Raw genomic sequence first — 22,873 nt, 5'->3', positions numbered from 1 at the left:
TGGGTAGTCCATTTACTCTTGGCCATAACCTTTGTGCAATGCAGTATTTACCCTTATATTGTCAAAGAAGAACTCTGTGTTCCAGGTCACGTAATCAGGTTGGTCTGTGGATGAACATACAAATTCATGGTACACAGAGTACTGAAATATGCCTGCTTCTCCCTAGGAAAAGCCTTAGACTGGCCAATTTTACTACTGTTTTAATGTAGTCGTTGCAAAAGGATCAAAAGAAATCCAGTTATTACCCCTGTCCATCTGTCCCCTGCTTCTCACTTCAGCCTCACTTCTCTGTCTTCAGCCCAGCACTTGACAGTGCCTGTGTACCCACGATTGCTGTCTGTAGATACAAAGAAGCATGAATATGTACTTAAACTTCTCCTCCCCCCTCAATATCACACAAAATATTAGTACACTTTTGATGACTTGATTTTGCAAGACTTGGCAGCTGCTATAGTGTGGAGTCAGTCTATTACAGCTGCTTTAGTGTAGAGTCAGTCTATTACAGCTGCTATGGTGTAGAGTCAGTCTATTACAGCTGCTTTAGTGTAGAGTCAGTCTATTACAGCTGCTATGGTATAGATTCAGTCTATCACAGCTGCTATGGTATAGATTCAGTCTATTACAGCTGCTATGGTATAGAGTCAGTCTATTACAGCTGCTTTAGTGTAGAGTCAGTCTTATCACAGCTGCTATAGTGTAGAGTCAGTCTATTACAGCTGCTATGATGTAGAATCAGCCTATTACAGCTGCTACAGTGCAGAGTCAGTCTATTACAAAGGAGTATCTGGATGATTTAATTATCTTTCATTTTTGAAGAGATTTTTCATGCTGAAAGTTCAATTTGTTTCGATGGAAATTTCATATTGAAATGGACTTGAGTCCAAACTGCAGCCTTGCCAGGCTTATGTAACCCACAGAAGCTGAGCCCTCAACCGCTGCCATGTGCAGAATAAAGCCAGAGGGCTCAGTTTGTGCCAGTCCTGAGCAGTGAGTCAGCTGAAGCCTCGAGAGCTGTCTAATGAAAGGTCATCGTGTGTGCTGTGCTCTGCTGGCTTGCTTGCTTGCTTGTTTGCTTTTGTTTTTCATTCAAATGCTAGGCCTTCTAATTTTTCCTTTTCTTTACTACCATTTATTAGTTGTACATGGTAACCAGTCTCATGATGACATTTCCATGCACGTGTGTAATGTATATTGCTCCTGTTGCTCTCTGCTGTCAGTGCATTATTACACACACACACACACACACACACACACACACACACACACACACCCTGCTGATCCCCTTTTTTCCAAACACATGTGTGACATACTTCTCTTCTTAGTGCCCCTGGAGGGTAAAGGACAAGAGCTGGGAGAAGCATCTGTCTCATCTCCAAGTAGGATCTCTAGAGAGGACCAGTGTCCCTCTGAAAGCCATGTCCCCTGAGCATGCACTTGTGTCTTGCCTTTCTTGACCCTAGGTACTGGCGGAGGACACTGGGCATGCAAGTTCGCTACGCACACCATGAGGACTATCAGTTCTGTTACTCCTTCCGGGGCAGGCCAGGACACAAGCCATCCATCCTTATGCTCCATGGATTCTCCGCACACAAGGACATGTGGCTCAGCGTGGTCAAGGTATACTTCAGACTCTTCTGCCTTAAAGGGAGATGGGTGGGAACACGGTTCAAGTTAAGTCTTAAAATTAACAAAGTATATTATTCAGACCCTTGTATGTGTCACAGAATTAAGTGGAGTAGTATTTAAAAAACAAAAAACAAACCCGTGTCTCTGGAATCTTCTCACTGTGTGGATATTTTTAGGCAGCGGTAAGGGTGGGAGTGAGCTAACATAGCTACATCTCAGATCCGCTGTGACGCTTGAGGCTGGGTTTTTTCCAAAAGTGTTCTTTTTTTTTTTTAATTCTGCATTTCCTCTCTCCTTTTCCTGTCTATCCCCAAACCCCTCTGCCTACTGCCGTTTGTTCTTTTTTCTTTTCCTTAATCATTTAGAGAAATGGTCTAGATCTAGCAGCTTTTCAGAATCCCTTCCCAAGTCACTTTTTGTACAGTTGACTTGTGTGGCCTCTGTCTGTCCTTTGGAGAGTGACCAGCTGGTGGGGAGGCCGTGGCTGGCACTCGTCTTGAGAGCACAGCGTCCTGGGTTCCTACTTCTAGGGGGACAGTATCTGAGGGGTCCAAACTGCTCCTAGAAAACTGCACATGTCATTGAGTCACCTGTGTTCTCACAGGCATGAGGACAGCCATCTTTAAGCCTTAATGAACCTTCTTTGTCCCTTCTTCAGTAAACATTTCTGATAGCTGACGTTTCTCAGATTCCTGGCTATGGTTGCTGCATCTTCTAAACAGCAGAAAGGAAAGTAATTACCTTAAGAGTTAGTCTCTGATGGAGAAAGAAAAAGTTAGTGGAGACCAGCCTCCTGGTGTTGGGAAAAGCACTGGAGCTGGCCTTCTGGTTCTAAGACAACAGCCGCATGGCTGGAGGAAGTAAGACACGAGAAAGAGAGGAAGCAGTACTGAGCTACCAGCATTAAGTTTGAAGATGTTGGGCCATTGAGATGGCTCCGAGGGAAAAGTGTATCCCCTCCAGTCACCCACTGAGCCTCTTTGCATCTATGCACCAGTCTGGGGCTCCTCTCTTCCCTATGAGGCTGCTGTCTAGACTGATTCATCTAAGTATCATGTAAAACACGTGGAGGCTCAGAAACAATCTTAGTAGCTGTCAGGGTCACTGGGTACGCGGCAGCTGCCTCCCCAGAGACTCGGGCAGGCACGGTTTTGGTAGTTTTTGTAGATCATAGACTGACTGTAAGGGTCTGGGTTTTCAGTTCCTTCCAAAGAGCCTGCACTTGGTCTGTGTGGACATGCCTGGACATGAAGGTACCACCCGCTCCTCCCTGGACGACCTGTCCATAGCGGGCCAAGTTAAAAGGATACATCAGGTAAGCAGGGCCCTCCACCGAAGTCCCACATAGTTTCCCAGCACAGGGAAAGCAGGCAAGAGTTGCACACAGGCTCATGGCCAGTCCCAAGTATATTTTGTCTCCAAGTGATTGCAAACAACATGGGAGCCTAGGGACATCTCTGGCCGTTTGAGAAGGACCTGAACTTACTACAGATACTTTTCCTTTAAGCCTATTGAACCTTTTGGTTTTGTAGTTTGAAATAGGGTGTCATGTAGACTAAAGATTACTTTGAACTTCTGATCCTCCTACCCCTGCCTCCCAAGTGCAATGATTACAAGACTGTGTGCTAGCAGCCATGTTTTGTGTGCGGTTGGGAATCAAGCCCAGGAAACTGTACATGTTAAGCAAGCACTCTGCCCACTGAGGTCCATCCCCTGCCCATGAGCACCAGCTGCCTGTTTGTACATGAAGAGACATGATCTGCACAGTTTCCCGGGCCTCTGTAAAGCCATGCACTGTCTGCCTGTAGAGGCCTGTTTCTCTGCTTCCATGTGGTTAGTGCTGGGAGACTTTGCATGTTATTGTGTTTTAGTTTCCATCTCTGGCTCTCTCCTATAGTTATTATCACTCATGAGCCCTTGAACCCTTTCTTAAAAGAACAGTTTGTAAGTTTCAAGTTCATATTGGTGTTTTTTCCAAATAAGGATATTTACTTGATAATTTCTGCCTCCACTGTTAAACTATATGTATACACACACACACACACACACACACACACACACACACACGGGATCCCATTACAGATGGTTGTGAGCCACCATGTGGTTGCTGGGAATTAAGCTCAAGACCTCTGGAAGAACAGCCAATGTTCTTAACCACTGAGCCATCTCTCTCCAGCCCTGAACTATATATTTTAATGAGAGCTTATTGTCTGGCTCTTTGCTGTATTCTCAGCAGCTAAATATAGTTACTAGCACATAACAAGTACCCAACAAATATTTTTCCAGTGAGGGACATATGTGTAGATGGCTGGATGACTAGCCAGATAGGGCTTCAAATTAAGCAGGAGTCAGCAAACTATGGCCCCAAGGCTGACACCTACCTTTGTAAACTAAGTTTTCTTGATGCACAGCTGTGATTGCTTGCTTATGTATTTGCCTCTGGCAGCTTTTGTGACATAGTACCAAGTTGAGTAATGATGCAAAGACCAGCTGACCCATAAAGGGGAAAAAAATTGACGCCTTGGCCCTTCACAGAATAGTTTATGACCTATTAAGGGAAGCCTCATCATTTGATTATATTTATAAATGACCCAACAGTCACATGTGCCGTATAAAGGAAAGTACATATATGTCACAGGGCTCAACCAGGCAATGGGTCTAATAGCCAGCATCAGACCCAGTGGAGGGTCCAACCGCACTGGGGGGGTGGAGGGGAGTGTCTCTACTCTGACATCTCAGCTGTAATCACACCTCCTTTTCATTTCTCTTCCTAGTTTGTAGAATGCCTTAAGCTGAACAAAAAGCCCTTTCACCTTATAGGCACCTCCATGGGTGGCCACGTGGCCGGAGTATATGCCGCTTACTACCCATCTGATGTCTGCAGCCTGTCTCTCGTGTGTCCTGCTGGTGAGTTATGTGACCAGGACAACCTTACCAGTGACTTGAATTTAAAGAAACATCTATATAGCTTCTACTGTTAATACTTTTAAAAAGCTATCCTTCTGGTAGATAGATTTCAGAGGCAGGCAATGCTAGATGTTAACTCTGACCAGGTAACAGTTGTATTGTGAGAACCATAGCCAAATTGACTTGGCCTGTGTAGCCAGCCCTGTTCCACAGAGAGCTGGAGATGGACGGTGGACATGCACATCGTGCCGAATGCCACCTTACACTCACACTTAGGAACCATCCTGTACCACAGAGCATTATGAAAACTAATCTCAGATCAAGGTTTCTACCCCGCCTTTATCACTCAGTTCCTAGATAAAAGACGTACAACTTTAGTATTTATAATAAGCCATAATCGGCACTAGAGCTGGACAGATACCTGCCCTCTAAGCTATTACCTCTCTATCGATAACCTCAAGTTAAGCCTTGCCATGTTCTGTGAGGGCGTCTTTACTCTGATTGGCCAGCCCACACTGCCAGTTCTTATGATCCCTTACCTCGTGGTGTCTTCCTCTCCTCTCTGCCTTCTCTCTCCCCTCTTGGTCTCTCCCCAGACCCCAAGCCTGGGAATCCAAACCCCACCTATCTCAATTCTGTCCATCTATAGGCTGTACGCATCTTTATTCACCAATCAGGGATGACTTGGGGGGCAAGGTTACATAGCATCACTTGTCTTCCTTCATAGCAGAAGACCAGACTTCTACACGGAGAGCTGGAGGTGGGCAGTGCACATGTGCACAGTGCCAGGCAGCACCTGGTACTCATGACTGTGGTGCTCACGCCAGCTTCCAGCATCTGTTGATCCTCAAGAGCTAACATCTCTTTATAGACTTAATTCTCACTTAACCCTGTGAGATGAGGGTACTATTCTACTCTCACTCAAAAGAATGAGCAAAAGCCAAAGATTCCGCTTATTTTAAGATTTTTTTTTCATGATTTTTATCAGTATGTGTTTATTGTGCTGAGTTTATAGAAACCTTTTTATCTAAGGTGTCATGAACATTGACCATGGTCACCCTATATCCCTATGTCCACCCCTCACTAGTCCCCTTCTTGTTCCTAAAGAGTCACATGATGAGAACTTTATAGAAAGTCAGTGGACTTTAGCTTCTCTGCTTATCTTTGTATGTGTATATTTTTACGTGTTCAAACACACACGCACACACACACACACACACACACACACACACACACATCTTATAAGAGTTTGAGTTGTAACTCCAGAAATTACTACCTCAAATTGGAGTTTTTAATTTATTTTTCTCCTATAAGTCTTTAAACTTAGATTAATAGCACATGGTAGATAAATAGTAATTTTTCTCTCTCCAACTTGCACCCCATCCTCTTCTGTGTTTGATATTAGGGCATTATTTACACATAGTAAAGTAGGATTTGTTTGTTTGTTTTGACAGAGTATGTCTACTTAGTCAAAATTAGCCTTGAACTTGTTATCCTGGCTCAGCTGTCTGAGTTCCAGAAAGTTCATGAGCCACATGTTGAGAAGCATTGTCTTATATGATGCACTGAAACCTAGCCATCAGCTGCACACTTGTAACTCTTACTGAAGCTAAACTAAATCGACCTTCAAAACCTTGCAGCGCGGTGGTGGGATAGTTCAGTGGTTAGAACACTGCCTGCTCTGCCAGAGGTCCTGAGTTCAATACCCAGCATATAGATGGCTCGTGACTATCTATAAATAGATCTGGTGCCCTCTTCTGGCATGTAAGTGTCCATACAGACAGAATGTTCCTACATTTAAAAACATATATATATAAATAAATTGAAAAAAAAAAAAAAAAAACCAAAACCTTCAGCGAGGGGCTGGAGAGATGGCTCTGAGATTAAGAACACTGGCTGCTCTTTGAGAGGAGCCTGGTTCAATACCCAGTATTCATGTGGCAGCTTATAACTGTCTCTAATTCCAGTTCCAGGGGACCCAACACCCTCACACAAACATGTATGCAATATATACATGAAATAAACATTACGAAATTTGATCATTTGCAGGCCTGTTAAGGGCATTGAACTCAGACAATCCCCAGTGTGTCTTCTCTTCTCCCTTTTCTCAGCACCAGCTCTGAAATCGGTTGCTCCTTTAACAGTAAAGTTTGAGAGCCGGGCGTGGTGGCGCACGCCTTTAATCCCAGCACTCGGGAGGCAGAGGCAGGCAGATTTCTGAGTTCGAGGCCAGCCTGGTCTACAAAGTGAGTTCCAGGACAGCCAGGACTATACAGAGAAACCCTGTCTCGAAAAACCAAAAAAAAACAAACAAACAAAAAAACAAACAAACAAAAAAAAAACAGTAAAGTTTGAGGACTGAAAGAGCAGCCCCTAGAGAAGGTGATTCACCTTCCTGGTAAAGGTCAGCCCTGGGCTTTCTTTCCATCGTGTTTCCTTCAGTCTGGTTGAACAGTGCGTGCCTGCAGCTTCCCACTCTCTCCAGCTCATCCCGCTGTATGAAATGCAGATTCTGATTCAAGAGGCTAAGCCTGGGTTTCTGTATTTCATGTTAGTCTGTGGCCCCGGTGTGTGCAGTCAGTCCCAAAATACAATGTTTTAATCCAGACTAGCTTAGAATTTGTTATGTAGCCCATGCTAGCATTGAACTTGTGATTCTCCTGTCTCTGCCTCCGGAGGCATCTATGTCCCACCAAACTTAACTCTCTATGTTTCTCAAAATATGATGTTTCCTTTGAGCAGTGGTGCCAGTGCCAGTGAGAAAGGGTTATTCAGCCAGTGCTCCTGGTGACTGACTCCTGACACATTCACCCCGGTTTGTCATTGGTTGGGCGTTTTCCTGGGGCGTGGTAAGAAGGTAGGTCACTGGGCTCTTCTGTTCTGCATCTCAGGCCTGCAGTATTCAACTGACAATCCTTTTGTACAACGGCTCAAAGAGCTGGAGGAGTCGGCTGCCATTCAGAAGATTCCCTTGATCCCATCCACCCCGGAAGAGATGAGTGAGATGCTGCAGCTCTGCTCCTACGTCCGCTTCAAGGTGCCCCAGCAGGTATGGCGTCTCGGCCACTCCCTTGCCATCCCTGCAGCAACGCCCACCCAGACACACACATCCTCGTGCATCTACCATTCTGCCTGCTCCATTTTTTTCAATGTAGCTTACCTATGATATGTCAGACACTGTGCTGAACACTGTGGTAAGTACATAGCACAGGGACTTCCCTGGGCAGATATAGTCCAGTGCAGTAGGTAGACATTAGTAGACAAAACTTTACAAATTGAAATGAGTTTTAGAGGTAAAATGAAGACTTACACATTGAAAAACAATTTTTTAAATAAATCCAAAAGGCTTTTCATCTATGAGAGTTATATTTGTTGATATTGAAACTCAAAAATATTTAACATAGGGCTGGAGAGATGGCTCAGCAGTTAAGAGCACTGTCTGCTCTTCCAGAGGTCCTGAGTTCAATTCCCAGCAATCACATGGTGGCTCACAACCATCTGTAATGGGATTTGATGCCCTCTTCTGGTGTGTCTGAAGACAGCTACCGTGTACTTATATATAATAAATAAATCTTAAAAAAAATAAAAAATAAAAATAAGACAAACAAAACAAAACAAAGTTTTAACATAAACAGATATGATATCTTATGTTATATAGTATGCTTAAGAGAATATAGGTGAAAGGCAATGACATTGAGCATCATTGATTATGAGTACAACATGACCTCATGGTCTCCTAAGACCTGCCCCCAGATATTGTAGGTCTCTATAGTTTATGGGAATGAATCTATGTTTTTCTAAGCATAGTAGAGGAGCCGCTGAAAGACTGTAGGGGACACAAATGGAAACAGGGCTACTTAGGATACTCTTTGGCCTAGAGATGATGGTCCAGACTGAGGTAGGAGCCCTAAAGATGAGGACTAAGGTGTGGTTTGAGGAAGGATGGATAAAACCAGGACATGTGGAGAGTTCCATCTGGATGTATGACGTTCAGATTGCATTTGAGCCCTCCAAAGGGATATGTCCAGTAGGCAACTGGACACTTAAGTGATGCAAACAGAAGTCTGGCCTGAAGGCAAAGCAGGAGCTATCCACAGAGGACACAGTTGAGGGTCACAGGTCTGAATGAGATCATTGAAGAAGAGGTGTGGAGAGGAAAGTCGACAGCTTGGGGCCCGTGGACTAGGTTATCTCCTGTGTTGGAAGCATGGAACCCTGACTCTGGGTGGGCGGGGTCCTCCTAGGCTGTGAGAATGGACACTGTTATTCAGACTTTGTAACCATGACTCAGTACGTGCAGCATATATCTGGGGAAGCATCCAAATCTGTTTCTGAGGTGAACTCTGTCCTGGATACCTTTTTAGTCAGAAAGTGTCATTGTCCTCTTCCCACTATGACGTGTTTGGAATGTAGCGACCAAAGGAGACTCCATGCCTTTCCCTGTCAGGGATAAGAAAACGCTGAGAGGAAATACTGTTAGCTTCAGAAGCTTTTCTTTCCCGGGAGGGCAGGGCCGCCTAGCACTGAACCCATTAGGCCATCTTGTGGTTGTGGTTGTGTTTGTTCACGCATTGCCTGCTGGATGCTCTGTAAGATCAGGCCTGTCTGTCTCCAGACTTTAGTAGTGTGCCTTCACAAAGAAGGTCCTACTTAGAAGATTGTATGGATGGTGGATATGATAGGAGGCCATAGTGTCAGCGATGGTGGATAGGTAGGTACAGGATAGGTAGCTATGTGAGTTGATACATATGTATGCTTATATGATTTAAGGCTACAGAATGGGTGGGTGGGTGGCTACAGGGATAGATTTATTGAACACTATATATATATATACATATACATATATATACTTTTTAGGGAAGGAGGAATTGATCAATCAATTAAGCAAAGTTGGAGACAGATGGGCAGATGCATGGATTCTGGATGGACAGAGGAAAAACTTAAATGTCTGCCTCAGAGCACAGTGCTGTTAAATACATAGTCATCACCCTCAACCCTGGGCTTCCCCCTTCAAAACCTCTCAGATTCTAGTCATGCATTAGAGAACTGATCCAGTCCAAAGCAGCCATGGTCCATATGTTAGCTTTCTGCCACTGTGGGAAAATAATCTCATCATGGGTTCAGGGGATTCATCCTGTTGTCTCTTGATCCCTTCCCTGTAGGCATACGATGAATCAGTACATCATGGCGGGAAGCATGGGATAGACCACAGATGCTCATCTCATGGTGGACAGGAAGTGGGCAGGGATGGAGCCAGGGTCCCAGTGTATCACTCAGAAGTGTATCACCAATGACCTGCTTCCTCCATGTAGGCCCAGCCTCCTAAAGTCCTCCTTCCAGTGACACCCCAGACTGAAGACCAAGCATTTAGTACATGGTCTTCTGAGGACCGTCACACTCCTCTTCCCTACGTTGGTCTGTATAAGACTTCTGAGAAGGTTTGCTGAAAGGGTCTAGACATATTCCCCCATGGAGGAAAGGGGTGACGGCTACTTTTGGGATAGCTACCTGGGCTCTGCCTTAGAGTCCTGAGGCAAGGAACAAATGGCCACAAGCCACCTGTTTGGGTCAGTAACCCAGATCTTGTCGATCTGGCTCATTTAGATTTGCTACAGCCCTCAACAAGGGAAGCAAAGGCAGTGCCAAACAATCACCCGTGTTCTATGGAATTATCAGTGTTGTCCCAGAGTTTTCTTAATAGTTTATTTCTTCTCTTCATCCTCCTCCTCCTCTTCTTCTTCCTTTCCTCTTTCAGAAGGGTCTTTTCATGTCTCACAGGCTGGCCTGGAACTCACTTGAGTTGTTGAAAATGAATTTAAACCCCTAATCCTCCTGCCTCTACCTCCAGAGTATTAGGATTTCAGGCTTGCTGTACCTCACCAGGTTTATGAAGTTCTGGAGATGATCAAGGCTTGGCACATGCTAGGCCTGCTCTCCACCAATTGAGTTATCTCCCCAGCTCCTTATCATTGACTAATGACCTGATATTTTGTTTATTCAGATTTTTGTCTTGAACTAAACTGATAATTTCTCAAGATGCCTGGCAATTAGAGGTGCCTTTAAGATAATGTGCAGGCCTCTGGCTTTGCAGCATCTCCTAAGTTCCTTCGGTCTTAGTTAGGGTTTTACTGCTGTGAACAGACACCATGGCCAAGGCAAGTCTTAAAACAACATTTAATTGGGGCTGGCTTACAGGTTCAGAGGCTCAATCCATTATCATCAAGGTGGGAGCATGGCAGTAACCAGGCAGGCATGGCACAGGCAGAGCTGAGAGTTCTACATCTTCATCCAAAGGCTGCTAGTGGAAGACTGACTTCCAGGCAACTAGCATGAGGTTCTTAAGCCCACACCCACAGTGACACGCCTACTCCAACCAGGTCATACCTATTCTAACAAGGCCACACCTCCAAATGGTGCCACTCCCTGGCCCAAGAATATACAAGCCATCACACTTCCTAGGTTTTTTTTTATTATTATTACTGTTTAGTGTGAAAGGTGTTTTGCCTGTGTATTGGTGCCCCACATGTGTGCAGTGCCTACAGAGGCTAGAAAAGCACATCAGGACCCTTGGAACTGGAGTTACAGATGGTTGTGAGCCTTCTTGTTGGTGCTGGGAATTGAACCCGGGTCCTCTGCAAGAGCTGCAAGTGCTGTTGACTATAGAGCTATTGCTCTGTAATCCCTTGATTTGCTTCTGTAAAGCCTCCCAGTTATAGTCTACATTCTGGGGATTCACAAGCCCAGCCCTTGACAGTGCAGGAACTTCCTGAGCACTGCCCACTGTGCTGCCGCAGAGCTATAAAAGGCTGGAGGAAGTGAGACGTCTCGTGTTTTCTAACTTTGGATTTTTCACCCTCAGATCCTTCAAGGTCTTGTTGATGTTCGCATCCCTCATAACAGCTTCTACCGGAAATGTAAGTAGCCCCGCTCCAGCTTGCGGCTTAGTGGCTGGCTGCCTTGTAATCTGTAAACCTCTGTATTTGGAATGTTTTCTGGGCCCCTCAAGAAAGGAGGTGGTGGCTTGGGCTTGAAGAAGCTCTGACTACGGAGACACCTCCATGCAGAACCTGCATACTTAGACTCACTGTGTGTTTCTTTTCTGACAAGTGTTTTTGGAGATTGTCAACGAGAAATCCAGATACTCTCTGCATGAGAATATGGACAAGATCAAGGTCCCGACACAGATCATTTGGGGGAAACAAGACCAGGTATGTCACAGGACCCTGTAGAAAAAAGCCAGTGGTCATCTTTAAAGCAAGCCTCCATGGTAGCCTTCTTATGTTGGGTGCCAGAATCTGCCAGAGCTGAGAACAGTGATGGTTGATTTTTAGCGTGAAAGGGAATTTGTCTATTGAGATAAGGTTTCGTTTACCATGTAGCCCAAGCTGGCCTTGTCCATGAGCTCCTCTTGGCTGCACATCCCAAATCCTGGAATTACAGGCTACCAGTGGGCAGCACTGGGCCTCGTTCATGCTAAGCTATCACTTTACCGTAAGCCATACTTCCACCCTAATTTGTCTGTCAGGTGCAGGGACATGGACCTGTATTCTGCTACAATAGAAGGTAAAGCAGAGTGTTCCGCCTCTGTGCCATGGTTCCTGCTGTGTTCAGGAAATGGCAGCCAACTTAGCAGTACAGGCCCTGTTTAAGTCAAAATTACCAAAAGCCATTCTGCCACATGAAAATCTAATCGTGTAAATTTGTGTTCTTTACTTCCAAATCTTAGTTCCTGTTTCCTTTACTTCCTTGCAAGATTTCTGGAATTTTCTTAAGCCAGAAGTTGGAAACTTCCTGTGAAGAGCCAAATAGTAAATAATTGTAGCTTTGCTCTCCACATTGTAGCTAGTCTCTGTCACATTCACTTAGTTCTGCTTGTGTGTAAAGTATCATAGGTGATATATAAAGATATGACATGGCTGTGTCATAGGGAACCATTGTTTACAAAACCAGTTAACAACAGCAGGGACCATGGCTCAGAGGCAGAGCACTCAGAGCATGTGTGAGTGCTTGGTTCGATTCTTAGCACCATAAATCAAAGCAGAACAAAAGGCGGCCACTGTTTACCTGCCCTACTCCAGTTCACAAGCATACATATGTACAGTTCCAGGGGATCTGACACCCCATCAGCCTCCTCAAATGCCAGCCATGTGCATGGTGTACAGACATATATGCAGCCAAAACATCTATACACATAAAATTTTAAAAATAAGACAAAAGCAAAAAAAAAAATACAAAGCATTCTTACCTTTACCATAATTCATCAGTTTTAGCTGCTTTATTGATTAAAAAATAGTTACTTAGATTTTGTTTGTGTATGTGTGGCAGGGTGGGGTGTGGGTGTGGGTGTGGCAGGGTGGGGTGTGGGTGTGGGTGGCAGGCTCCCTTACTCACTGAGCCATCTTAGCATCCCTGCTTTATGGTTGCTGAGCTTGGGTGTGGTGGAGCTCCCCCTGGGCTCCCTGTCCACAGCCTGGTCGCAGAGCATTCTAACCACACAGGATCCTCTCATTCACAGCTTGTATCGATGCCCATGCACAGCCGTGCCCTAAATTGCATATAAATGGTGTCATGCAGGCTACAGTCCTTTGCAGGTGGCCTCTGTCCCTGCAACATGCTTCTAAGATTCATCCATACACATCATTTTGGGTTGGTTGATTGGTTTTCGTGTTTGTCTGATTTTTGGTGGTGGTATTGTTATTTGAGACAGGGTCTCACAATGTAGCTCTGCTGTCCTGGAACCTATTCTGTAGACCAGGCTGGCCTGGAACTCACAGAGATCCACCTGCCTCTGCCTCCTGGGCCTAAAGGCATGAGCCACCACTATCTGACCCATATTTTTTTTTTTCTTTTTACCACTGAGTATTTTTTTTTATGGCACAAATGTTCCAAATTTTATTTACTAGCAATTTAAATTTTACATTTACAACATTGATTGTAGTGTCCCAATCTATTCAGACTACATAGAGTAATTTGCTTACATTAGGGTCCCTTGAACTTCAAAGTACATTTTCTGTGAACAAGAACACCCTTTCAGGCCTGGAGAGATGGCTCAGTGGTTAAGAGCACTGACTGTTCTTTCAGAGGTCCTGAGTTCAATTCCCAGCAACCACATGGCGGCTCACAACCATCTGTAATGTGGTCCAATGCACTCTTCTTGTGTGTGTCTGAAGACACCTATAGTGTACTCATATAAATAAAAATAAATAAATCTTTAAAAAAACAAACAAACAAAAACCCCACCCTTTCATGTAACCAAAGCATTCTGGAAATGGAGGAGCCAGCCCACAGTCCATGGTTGTCATTTACCTCAGGTTATGCTTCTTCACCCTCCTACCACCCTGAGCCAGTACCCAGCCCAGGAGCTCATGTTGGATGGCTGTCTTTATTCTCATTTAATTGGAGGCATTCTCTGGCTGACTTTGTCATTCATTTGTCGAGGTGTTCGACACATTATTTGGTTAGTTATTTTATAAAACACTCTTTAACTTGAGTGTCTCTGCATTGTCTCTTCACTGGGGATGGTCATTTTAACAGTGTCATCAGGCTGTTTCTAATAAGCAGGTCATAGACAGATAATTTGAAACCAAGAAGTTATCCAGTTCCTCAGAAACACTTCCCATCCGCCCTGATTTATTGTCGTCTATAATGATTCTTGACCAAAAAAGTCTTTCTTCATCCTTCTGAAGAACCCTGCAGTAGCTGGGTGTTGCAAAGCCCACGCCTTTGATCCCAGCACTCAGAGGCAGAGGCAAGCAGGTCTCTGAGTTTGAGGCCAGCCTAGTCTACAGAGTTAGGACAGCCAGGGATACATAGGGAAACCCTGTCTCAACAAAACAAAACAAAACACAACACAGAAGCGGACAGTGCTCATTCTATCCTGCTGACCATTTAGGTTCCTTTCAGTTTTGGACGGTAAGTGAGCATTGTGCATGTGTGTTTGTGGACCATGATGCCCCATCTAAAGGATACAGTTTTGGATGTGAAGTCATCAGATCAAAAATCATATGTGCTCAAAGTTTTGATAAGTTTTGTCATATAGGCTTGTATTTGTTTCAGAGGGCTGCAGCAACTGTGGACCACAGCCTGGGCGGGGGGCCTCAACCAACTGAGAGCAATGTATTATCTTTCAGTTCTAGGGGCTGCAAGTTCAAGGTCAGGGCATCAACAGGGCTGGTTCCTTCTGAGAGCTGAAGGAGACTCATCTCCATGTCCCCCTAGCTTCTGGTGCTTGCAACCATCTTTGCCATCCCCTGTCTTAGTCCCTGGATTCTACCTTCACCTCCCCGCGGCAGTATGTGCACGTGTGTGTGTGCATGTGTGTATATCTTGATCCACATCCTCCTCCCCCTACCCCCTTAAGGACACCAGCCATATTGGATTAGGGCTTCTCTGCTCCATTATGACATCATCTTAATCACTACATCTGTAATGCACTATTCCAAATCAGGCAATGCCGACTTCAGCTTAAGAATTTATGGGGCTACCATTCAGGTCCCAGCCAGCTCTCTGAAGATGCACCAAGTTCATTCCGAGAAGTACAATTGTGGCTGCTTTTGAGGAATCATGCCTACCAAAGATTTTCCATAAAGTTTGAAGCAAGAAGAGGCAGAGAGAAGTATAGAAAGCAGATGAACAGCAGTGTATACCAAAGTATGCACGGGGTCTTTTGTTCAAGAATATCTGGAGAAGCTGGGCATGGTGGCGCACGCCTTTAATCCCAGCGCTCGGGAGGCAGAGGCAGGCAGATTTCTGAGTTCGAGGCCAGCCTGGTCTACAAAGTGAGTGCCAGGACAGCCAGGGCTATACAGAGAAACCCTGTCCCCAAAAAACAAAACAAAACAAAACAATATCCAGAGAAAAAGAAATTAAAAACAGGCTTTTTTTTTTTTTCTGATTGTTTTCTCTTACAACAAAATGCCTGAGGCTGAGTGGTTAATAAGGACTTAGACGTTTATAAACTAATGGTTCAGAGGCTGGGAAGTCCATGTGCAGAGTGCCACCACGTGCTCAGCATATAGTGAGGGCCTTCCTGTGGTATAACAGGGTTGAGGACAACAGGATGGTGACATTAATCCATTCAGGAGGACAGAAGGATAAAGTTCCCATCCATGAACTTTTGAGGGACACATTCAAGCTCTGGCAGACCCCAAGGTGAAAATCACCAATGTGGGTTGCGGTAATTTCTTACCTCAGTAAGCCTATATATATATATATATATATATATATATATATATATATATACACACACACACACACACACACAATAAGGTATATGTCTAGATTGGACAGATATATCACTATACTAATTTATTCCCCAGCTATGAGACCCCTTGCTACTTGTGGCTTCTCCAGGCCATTGTGGGGCAAAAAAATAAATAAATAAATAAATGGTGTCCCTCGACCTCTTGGGGCTAGGGCCATTGGGCAAGGCAGACCCAATGGAATGCCTGGCAAGCGTTGGATTGTGAGAAGCCCCAGGATCCCACTCCAGGGGTGGGAAAAGGCGGAGTCGGCGTCCAACTCTTGGGCACCACAGACCACTGGGCACCATGAAAGAGCCGGTTCTGGGGTCCCTGGGCAGCCCGGAGGCAGCAGGTTCTCATTCTGAGACATCCCAGATGCTGCTGGAAGAGCTGAGAACAAAGTGGGGACCCTCGGGCAGACTCTGGCCGAGGTTGGGGTGGGAGCAAAGTGAAGGCAGAGGAGTCCCGCTAGCCCAGGCGGCTTGCTCTGCGGGTGGCTTGGGTTGGTGGCGGCCATGAGGAGCGCAGGAAGGCTTCCCAGAGGGAGGTTAGACACGCAGCTTGTTAGAGGGAAACCTGCTCCATGATCCAGCAAGGTGGATCATGATGAGAAGAGGCAGTCCGAGGTCAGCTTGGTCTACAAAGTGAGTTTCAGGACAGCCAGGGCTATACAGAGAAACCCTGTCTCGAAAAACCAAAAAAAAAAAAAAAAAAGAGGCAGTCCATGGTTTTAAGGCATTAATTGTAGAAAGGGAGAAAGTAGAGAAGCAGAGAGCAGTCATGGCCATGAGGGAGGGGAGAAGGGAGTGGCGAGAAGGAGAGCAAGAGGGCAAGAGAGCCAGGATGTTGCTAGGTAATTGTGAGAAGGAGCACCTGGCTGTTGCCAGGTAACTGTGGGGGTGGAGTCCAGACAATACCTGGAGCTTGGGGCATTGCTGATAGCCACACACCTCTCTGCAGGGGCTGTGGGAGGCTATAGCTGCGTTGGGAGCCAGGGGCCCAGGAGGCCTGATCGAACTCCTACAGTCCTATGAAGGCGGAAGTCACCGCCCACCAGGTCTCCAGGGTTCCAGGCCTGTGCTGGACCGGGAACCAGGCTGTCTGTGCACAGTTCACCGCCCCAGAGACCCTGTGGTTCTCCAACTTCCCTTCCACCTCCTCTTCCTCCATCTCTCGCTCAAGACCTCCAGTCCCACCTTTCCTTTCCATTGCCCAATCATTAGCTCTAGACTTTTTTTGGCCAGGGAGAATGGGGAGAAAGTTCGGTGAGATCACCTGATCTACGTTTGGGGGTCGCGGGCAGCCCCTCTTGAGGAAGCAGAATGAACATCAGAATACAAACAGCCCCAGGGTGACCCACAACAATTGTGAGTCCTATGTGGGCAGAGCAGAAGCAGGAAGTCACACTGTTCTTACAGAGATTAAAAATGCATGAGAAATGTCTGTTTCTTTCTTTCTCTTCCTCTGCAGGTGCTTGATGTGTCCGGGGCAGACATATTAGCCAAGTCAATCTCTAACTCCCAGGTAGAGGTTCTGGAAAACTGTGGCCATTCAGTAGTGATGGAGAGACCGAGGAAGACAGCCAAGCTCATTGTCGACTTTTTAGCTTCTGTGCATAACACAGACAACAAGAAGCTGAACTGAGGCTGTTGCCGCAGCCTGCATTGTGCACACAGCATCTGCTCCCATCCCCAAAACCGTCACTGTAACCACTCTCAGGGATCCTGCCCCAAATGCTGTCTGAGCACCCACAGCCCTGAGGAAGCCAGTTGCCTATCCCAGTATCCTTGGTTCCACAGAGCATCAGGGGCCACAAGAAACTCTCCAGGATCCTTTTTTTCGAAATAGAAACCTAAATGGAACAAACAAACAAATAAACAAAAAATAAAAAATATCTAGCCATGAAGCCTACCAGAAGTCTTCAAGTTCATGTCACTGAGAAGCCAGTGCTAAGCAGCCACCCTGGACCACGAGCACCACGGACACTTTCTTTAAGACATTCCTCATACATTAAACGTCATCTATTTTTGTTGTTGTTGTTGCTTCCGATGTATCCTCTGCATGGTCAGTGGCTTCTTCTAGAGGAGCTTTAGTCATTTACTGAAAACTCTTGTTTAGAGCTAAGTCAAGTTTTACATATAGGCCATGTGTGAATGCAGCTGCCGGTTAACCGCAAGACCAGGGAAGAAACAGCGAACTGTGGAAGAGGTTTCTGCCTCGAGGCCTGATACACAGGAGGCTGAGGCAGAAGGATCCAAGGTCAAGGCCTGACAGACAGGTACAGAGTGAGTTCAAGGCCAGCCTGAGCTACTGACTGAAAAGAGAAAATGTTTCTACCTTTTTTTAGTGTAGAAATCTACATGGGGGTGGGGGTGGGGCATTGTTCCACCTCAGTCAGCCCTAAGAATTGACTGAGCAGGAGAACATACAGACTGATGGGTTTGGGCACCCACAGATCAGATGCATCTGACCAACCACAGACGAACACCTGACTGGGAAGCTTCTCTAGGGATGATTTACAACTTTAGAAATAGGACTAATAAAGCAATAATGTGCTAGACTTCTGTCTAATCAGACTAAGGGTCACACCAAGCAGCTCATGGGCATCTTTTCTATTCTGCTGTTCTACTGAAAACCCTTGGAAGTAAAATACCAGTTTGTTAATGAATTCTGTGAATTCAGTGAACAATAGTGTGATTGAAAAAAAAAAAACAATAGTCCAAACAGCTGTAAAACAGACCACAATAATGTGAAATAAATTTACTAAGTCTAGGCTGGCAACACCCAGGTACTTTTTATTTCTTAGCTCCCAATGGGGTGTAATATTAGTAGATTTCTGTTCACTTAAAAATGTGTGTATCTGCCGGGACATATGAGGAGGCCAGAGGTTGAGGGTTGGCATCATATGTCTTTCTCAGTCACCCCCCACCTTATTTTTAAGACAGGATCTCTCAGTGAACCTGGAGCTAGTAAAGCCCCGGTATCCTCTTATCACCCAGCACTGCAGTTGCAGGCGCATGCAGCTGTACTCAGTTTTTTACATGGGGGCTGGGGATCCAAACGTGGGTTCTCGTACTAGCACAGCGAGCCCTTTCCTGAGCCCTTTCCCCGAGCCATAAAGTGTGTTTTTATTATTGCACATTTACTGTGATTATGTTTCGGTGTCTGGTTTTCCGTAGGGTAGATAAAGGTGGGTGCAGGGGCTAGTGGAGCTGCAGTTACAGGAGGAGTATGCTGCCTGACATGGGTACTGGGATCCGAACTTGGATCCTCTGCAAGAGTGATGTGTACTGGTAAATGCTGAGCTATTTACTCCATCATCCTAAGCGTCTGGTTTTTAAAACTATTTGTTACACATACAGTTTGTTTGTTTTTTTTTTTGTTTTGTTTTTTTTTTTTGCAGGCATTTACGTCTGAGTGAGGGTGTTAGATCCCTTAGAACTGGAGTTATAGACATCTGTGATCTGCCATTTTAGTGCTGGGAATTGAACCTGGGTCCTCTGGAAGAGCAGCCAGTGCTTTAAACTGCTGAGCCATCTCTCCAGCCCCCTACACGTGTTTTTAGAGTATTGATATTATCTCTCAAAAGCAGAAGTCAGGATCATAGGATCAGAGGTGAGGAGGATACATCTGTCCCAACACTGGAAGTAACTGGCACCAGCGGGACCCAGGCATACAGGAACTCCGCCAAACCAGTGGCACAGGTTCCTTCTGGTCTGTCTGGGCCGGTGCACTGAGCAGACCTTGGGCACAAACTCCATCCGCAGCCAGCTCCACAACACCCAGAGGAAGATCTACTCCCAGGCGCTCTAACACACACAGGATCACAGGATCACAGAGACAGCTTGACTCTGAGGAGTTCTGACACAACCAGTATCACAGGAAGGACAGGCTCCAGTCAGATATAGCCAGGGCAGGTAGCACTAGTGATAACCAGATGTCTGGAGGCAAGCATAAGAACATAAGCAACAGAAACCAAGGTTACTTGGCATCATCAGAACCCAATTCTCCCACCATAGCAAGTCCTGGATACACCATCACACTGAAAAAGCAAGATTTGTATCTAAAATCACTTCTCATGATGGCGATAGAGGACTTTAAGAAGGACATAAATAACTCCCTTAAAGAAACGCAGGAGAGCCGGGCATGGTGGCACACGCCTTTAATCCCAGCACTCGGGAGGCAGAGGCAGGCGGATTTCTGAGTTCGAGGCCAGCCTGGTCTACAAAGTGAGTGCCAGGACAGCCAGGGCTACACAGAGAAACCCTGTCTTGAAAAACAAAAACAACAACAACAAAAAAAAAAAAAGATAAGAAACGCAGGAGAACACAACCAAACAGCTAGAAGCCCTTAAAGAGGAAACACAAAAATTCCTTAAAGAATTACAGGAAAACACAATCAAACAGGCAAAGGAAATGAACAAAGCCATCCAAGATCTAACAATGGAACTAGAAACAATAAAGAACTCACAAAAAAAGACAACCCTGGAGTTAGAAAACCCAGGAAAGAGATCAGGAGTCATAGATGCAAGCATCACCAAGAGAATACAAGAGATAGAAGAGAGAATCTCAGGTGCAGAAGATACCACAGAAAACATTGACACAGCAGTCAAAGAAAATGCAAAAAGCAAAAAGCTCCTAACCCAAAACATCCAGGAAATCCAGGACACAATGAGAAGACCAAACCTAAGGAGAATAGGTATAGAAGAGAGTGAAGATTTCCAACTTAAAAAGAGCCAGTAAATATCTTCAACAAAATTATAGAAGAAAACTTTCCTCGTGTAAAGAAAGAGATGCCTACAGAACCTCAAATAGACTGAACCAGAAAAGAAATTCCTCCAGACACATAATAATCAGAACAACAAATGCACTTACTAAGGATAGAATATTAAAAGCAGTAAGGGAAAAAGGTCAAGTGACATATAAAGGCAGACCTATCAGAATTACACCAGTCTTCTCACCAGATACTATGAAAGCCAGAAGATACTGCGCAGATGTCATACAGACCCTAAGAGAACACAAATGCCAGCCCAGGCTACTTTACTCAGCAAAACTCTCAATTTCCATAGACGGAGAAACCAAGATATTCCATGACAAAACCAAATTTACACAGTATCTTTCCATAAATCCAGCCCTACAAAGGATAATAGAAAACACCAACACATAGAGAGAAACTACACCCTAGAAAAAGCAAGAAAGTAATCTTTCAACAAACTCAAAAGAAGATAGCCACATGCCAGGCAGTGGTGGCGCACACCGTTAGTCCCAGCACTTGGGGCAGAGGCAGGCGGATTTCTGAGTTCAAGGCCAGCATGGTCTACAAAGTGAGTTCCAGGACAGCCAGGGCTACATAGAGAAACCCTGTGTCAAGAAAAAAAAAAAAAAAGAAGAAGAAGAAGATAGCCATACAAACATAATTCCACCTCTAACAACAAAAATGCAGGAAGTAACAATCACTTTTCCTTAATATCTCTTAATATGAAAACTAATATTACCAACATATGCTAATTAGTTGAAATTCAAAAATATGAGGAATTAGAAATCTGTTGGCTGTCATCCAGTGGTCTCTCTAACTTGGTAATTGGAGAAATAGGTCCAATGTTGTACTAACCATATACTTTCTGTTTGTTTGTACATGACAGTGTCTTGCTATATATCATAGAATGCTCCTGAGATCATGCCTTTCCTATCTCAGCCTCCCTATTAGTAGGACTGTTTATTTGATGTTTTTCCTCTATACTTTGGTTTTCAGAACAGCTTACATATTTCAAAATTATTTATACAACCAAAAGAAATGTAGACAATTAACTTGGGAGGTGGCTTGTAAGAGAACAACAAAGAATGAGACTGAATGTCTTGCTTGATATTTATATTGTATCAATTTTGAAGAAGAGGACCTTATAAGTTACTCTTTTTCTGAGATGAATGCTTTTCAAATTCATCACAGCCAGTGAACCAGAATCTTGCCCTCACCTAAAGTCTGTGCCACCCTTCAAGCAGAACCATTGTTCATTGAAACATTTGATTAATGACTTCATGGATAGATCATCTTAATACACACACCATTTCTAAAATGAATGTAACCTGTTCCCCGGCAGGTCTAGGCTGAGAGAAGAGAACCTGGTCAGCTGTGGGATGGTGACTGTCAGGGCCCCAAACACTCCCAGGCAGGGAGTCTGTCAAAGCAGGAACTCAAAACTCACTTTATTGTATCAGTCTTTTGTTTATATAGGGTTGAGGAAGGAGGTGGGGATTTTTGGTGAGGTGAGATGACCTAGGGGGTGGGGAAGAGTGATGGAGGGTATAGGGTGAGATGACGAGAAGTGTGGGTGATCTCACGGGGCCTATAAGAAATTGACACATCAGCAGAAGCTAGGCAGAGGCAGGCTTAAGCAGGTTGTGCTGAGTCACTCCAGTACGGAAGTGAACAAGACAGGTCTCTAAACTCCAGCAAAGGCTCAGGCTTCCTCACTAGGCCTCAGTATCTGGCCAAATCAGGCCCAACACCAGTGGGCTGAAAATGATGACAATCACTCAAGTCAAATAGCTTTGATCAGGTCGGTGGTGGTACACGCCTTTAATCCCAGCACTTGGGAGGCAGAGGCAGGCCGATTTCTGAGTTCGAGGCCAAGCCTGGTCAACAAAGTGAGTTCCAGGACAGCCAGGGCTACACAGAGAAACCCTGTCTCAAAAAAACGAAAAAAAAAAAAAAAAAAAGCTTTGACCATAGCCGGAAATACAATTAATCGTGCCTACAATTCATTCTTTGGAACAGCAGAACTGTCAACTCTTAGCTTAGCTACTACGGAGGTAAAATCCTTTGGTGATGTGAGGGACATTGAAGTATAGCCTTATTACAATGAACTCCAATGTCTAAAAGTTGTTATTTTGGGTTTGTACCACAGTAAGAGCCAAGATATTAAGCTCTACTAAAAACAAAATAAACAAACATCAAAACCAAATGGTTTGGTATGACAACAAGATATGCAAATGTCGAAATTAACCATTTCATTAATACCATATAATAGTAATGTTTGTTTGTTTACAGTCGAGGGCTTATTAGATAACCCTGGAAGGCCTGGAATTTGATGGAGGCCA

At 44.8% G+C, this 22,873-nt stretch overlaps 1 protein-coding gene across 2 annotated transcripts in view; it reads left to right on the top strand.

Annotated features, from left to right (window-relative positions):
- Nucleotides 1-21,173, top strand: part of Abhd6 (abhydrolase domain containing 6, acylglycerol lipase) — a 55,062-nt gene extending 33,889 nt beyond the window's left edge. For both annotated transcript variants that reach the window (XM_021181717.3, XM_085828383.1), the window contains 7 exons: nucleotides 1,461-1,617; nucleotides 2,828-2,941; nucleotides 4,401-4,533; nucleotides 7,425-7,582; nucleotides 11,393-11,447; nucleotides 11,641-11,741; nucleotides 17,247-21,173. In XM_021181717.3, coding sequence (XP_021037376.1) covers nucleotides 1,461-1,617; nucleotides 2,828-2,941; nucleotides 4,401-4,533; nucleotides 7,425-7,582; nucleotides 11,393-11,447; nucleotides 11,641-11,741; nucleotides 17,247-17,420 — 892 coding nt within the window. In that variant the 3' untranslated portion in view covers nucleotides 17,421-21,173. The remainder of the gene's footprint in view (nucleotides 1-1,460; nucleotides 1,618-2,827; nucleotides 2,942-4,400; nucleotides 4,534-7,424; nucleotides 7,583-11,392; nucleotides 11,448-11,640; nucleotides 11,742-17,246) is intronic.
- Nucleotides 21,174-22,873: the final 1,700 nt, after the last annotated feature.

This window comes from Mus caroli, unplaced genomic scaffold, assembly GCF_978045245.1.
Source record: "Mus caroli unplaced genomic scaffold, Mus_caroli_1 scaffold_12, whole genome shotgun sequence".
Taxonomy (NCBI): domain Eukaryota; kingdom Metazoa; phylum Chordata; class Mammalia; order Rodentia; family Muridae; genus Mus; species Mus caroli.
The sequence above is the reverse complement of the archived record's forward strand: the minus strand, read 5'-3'. Positions and strand labels throughout refer to the sequence as shown.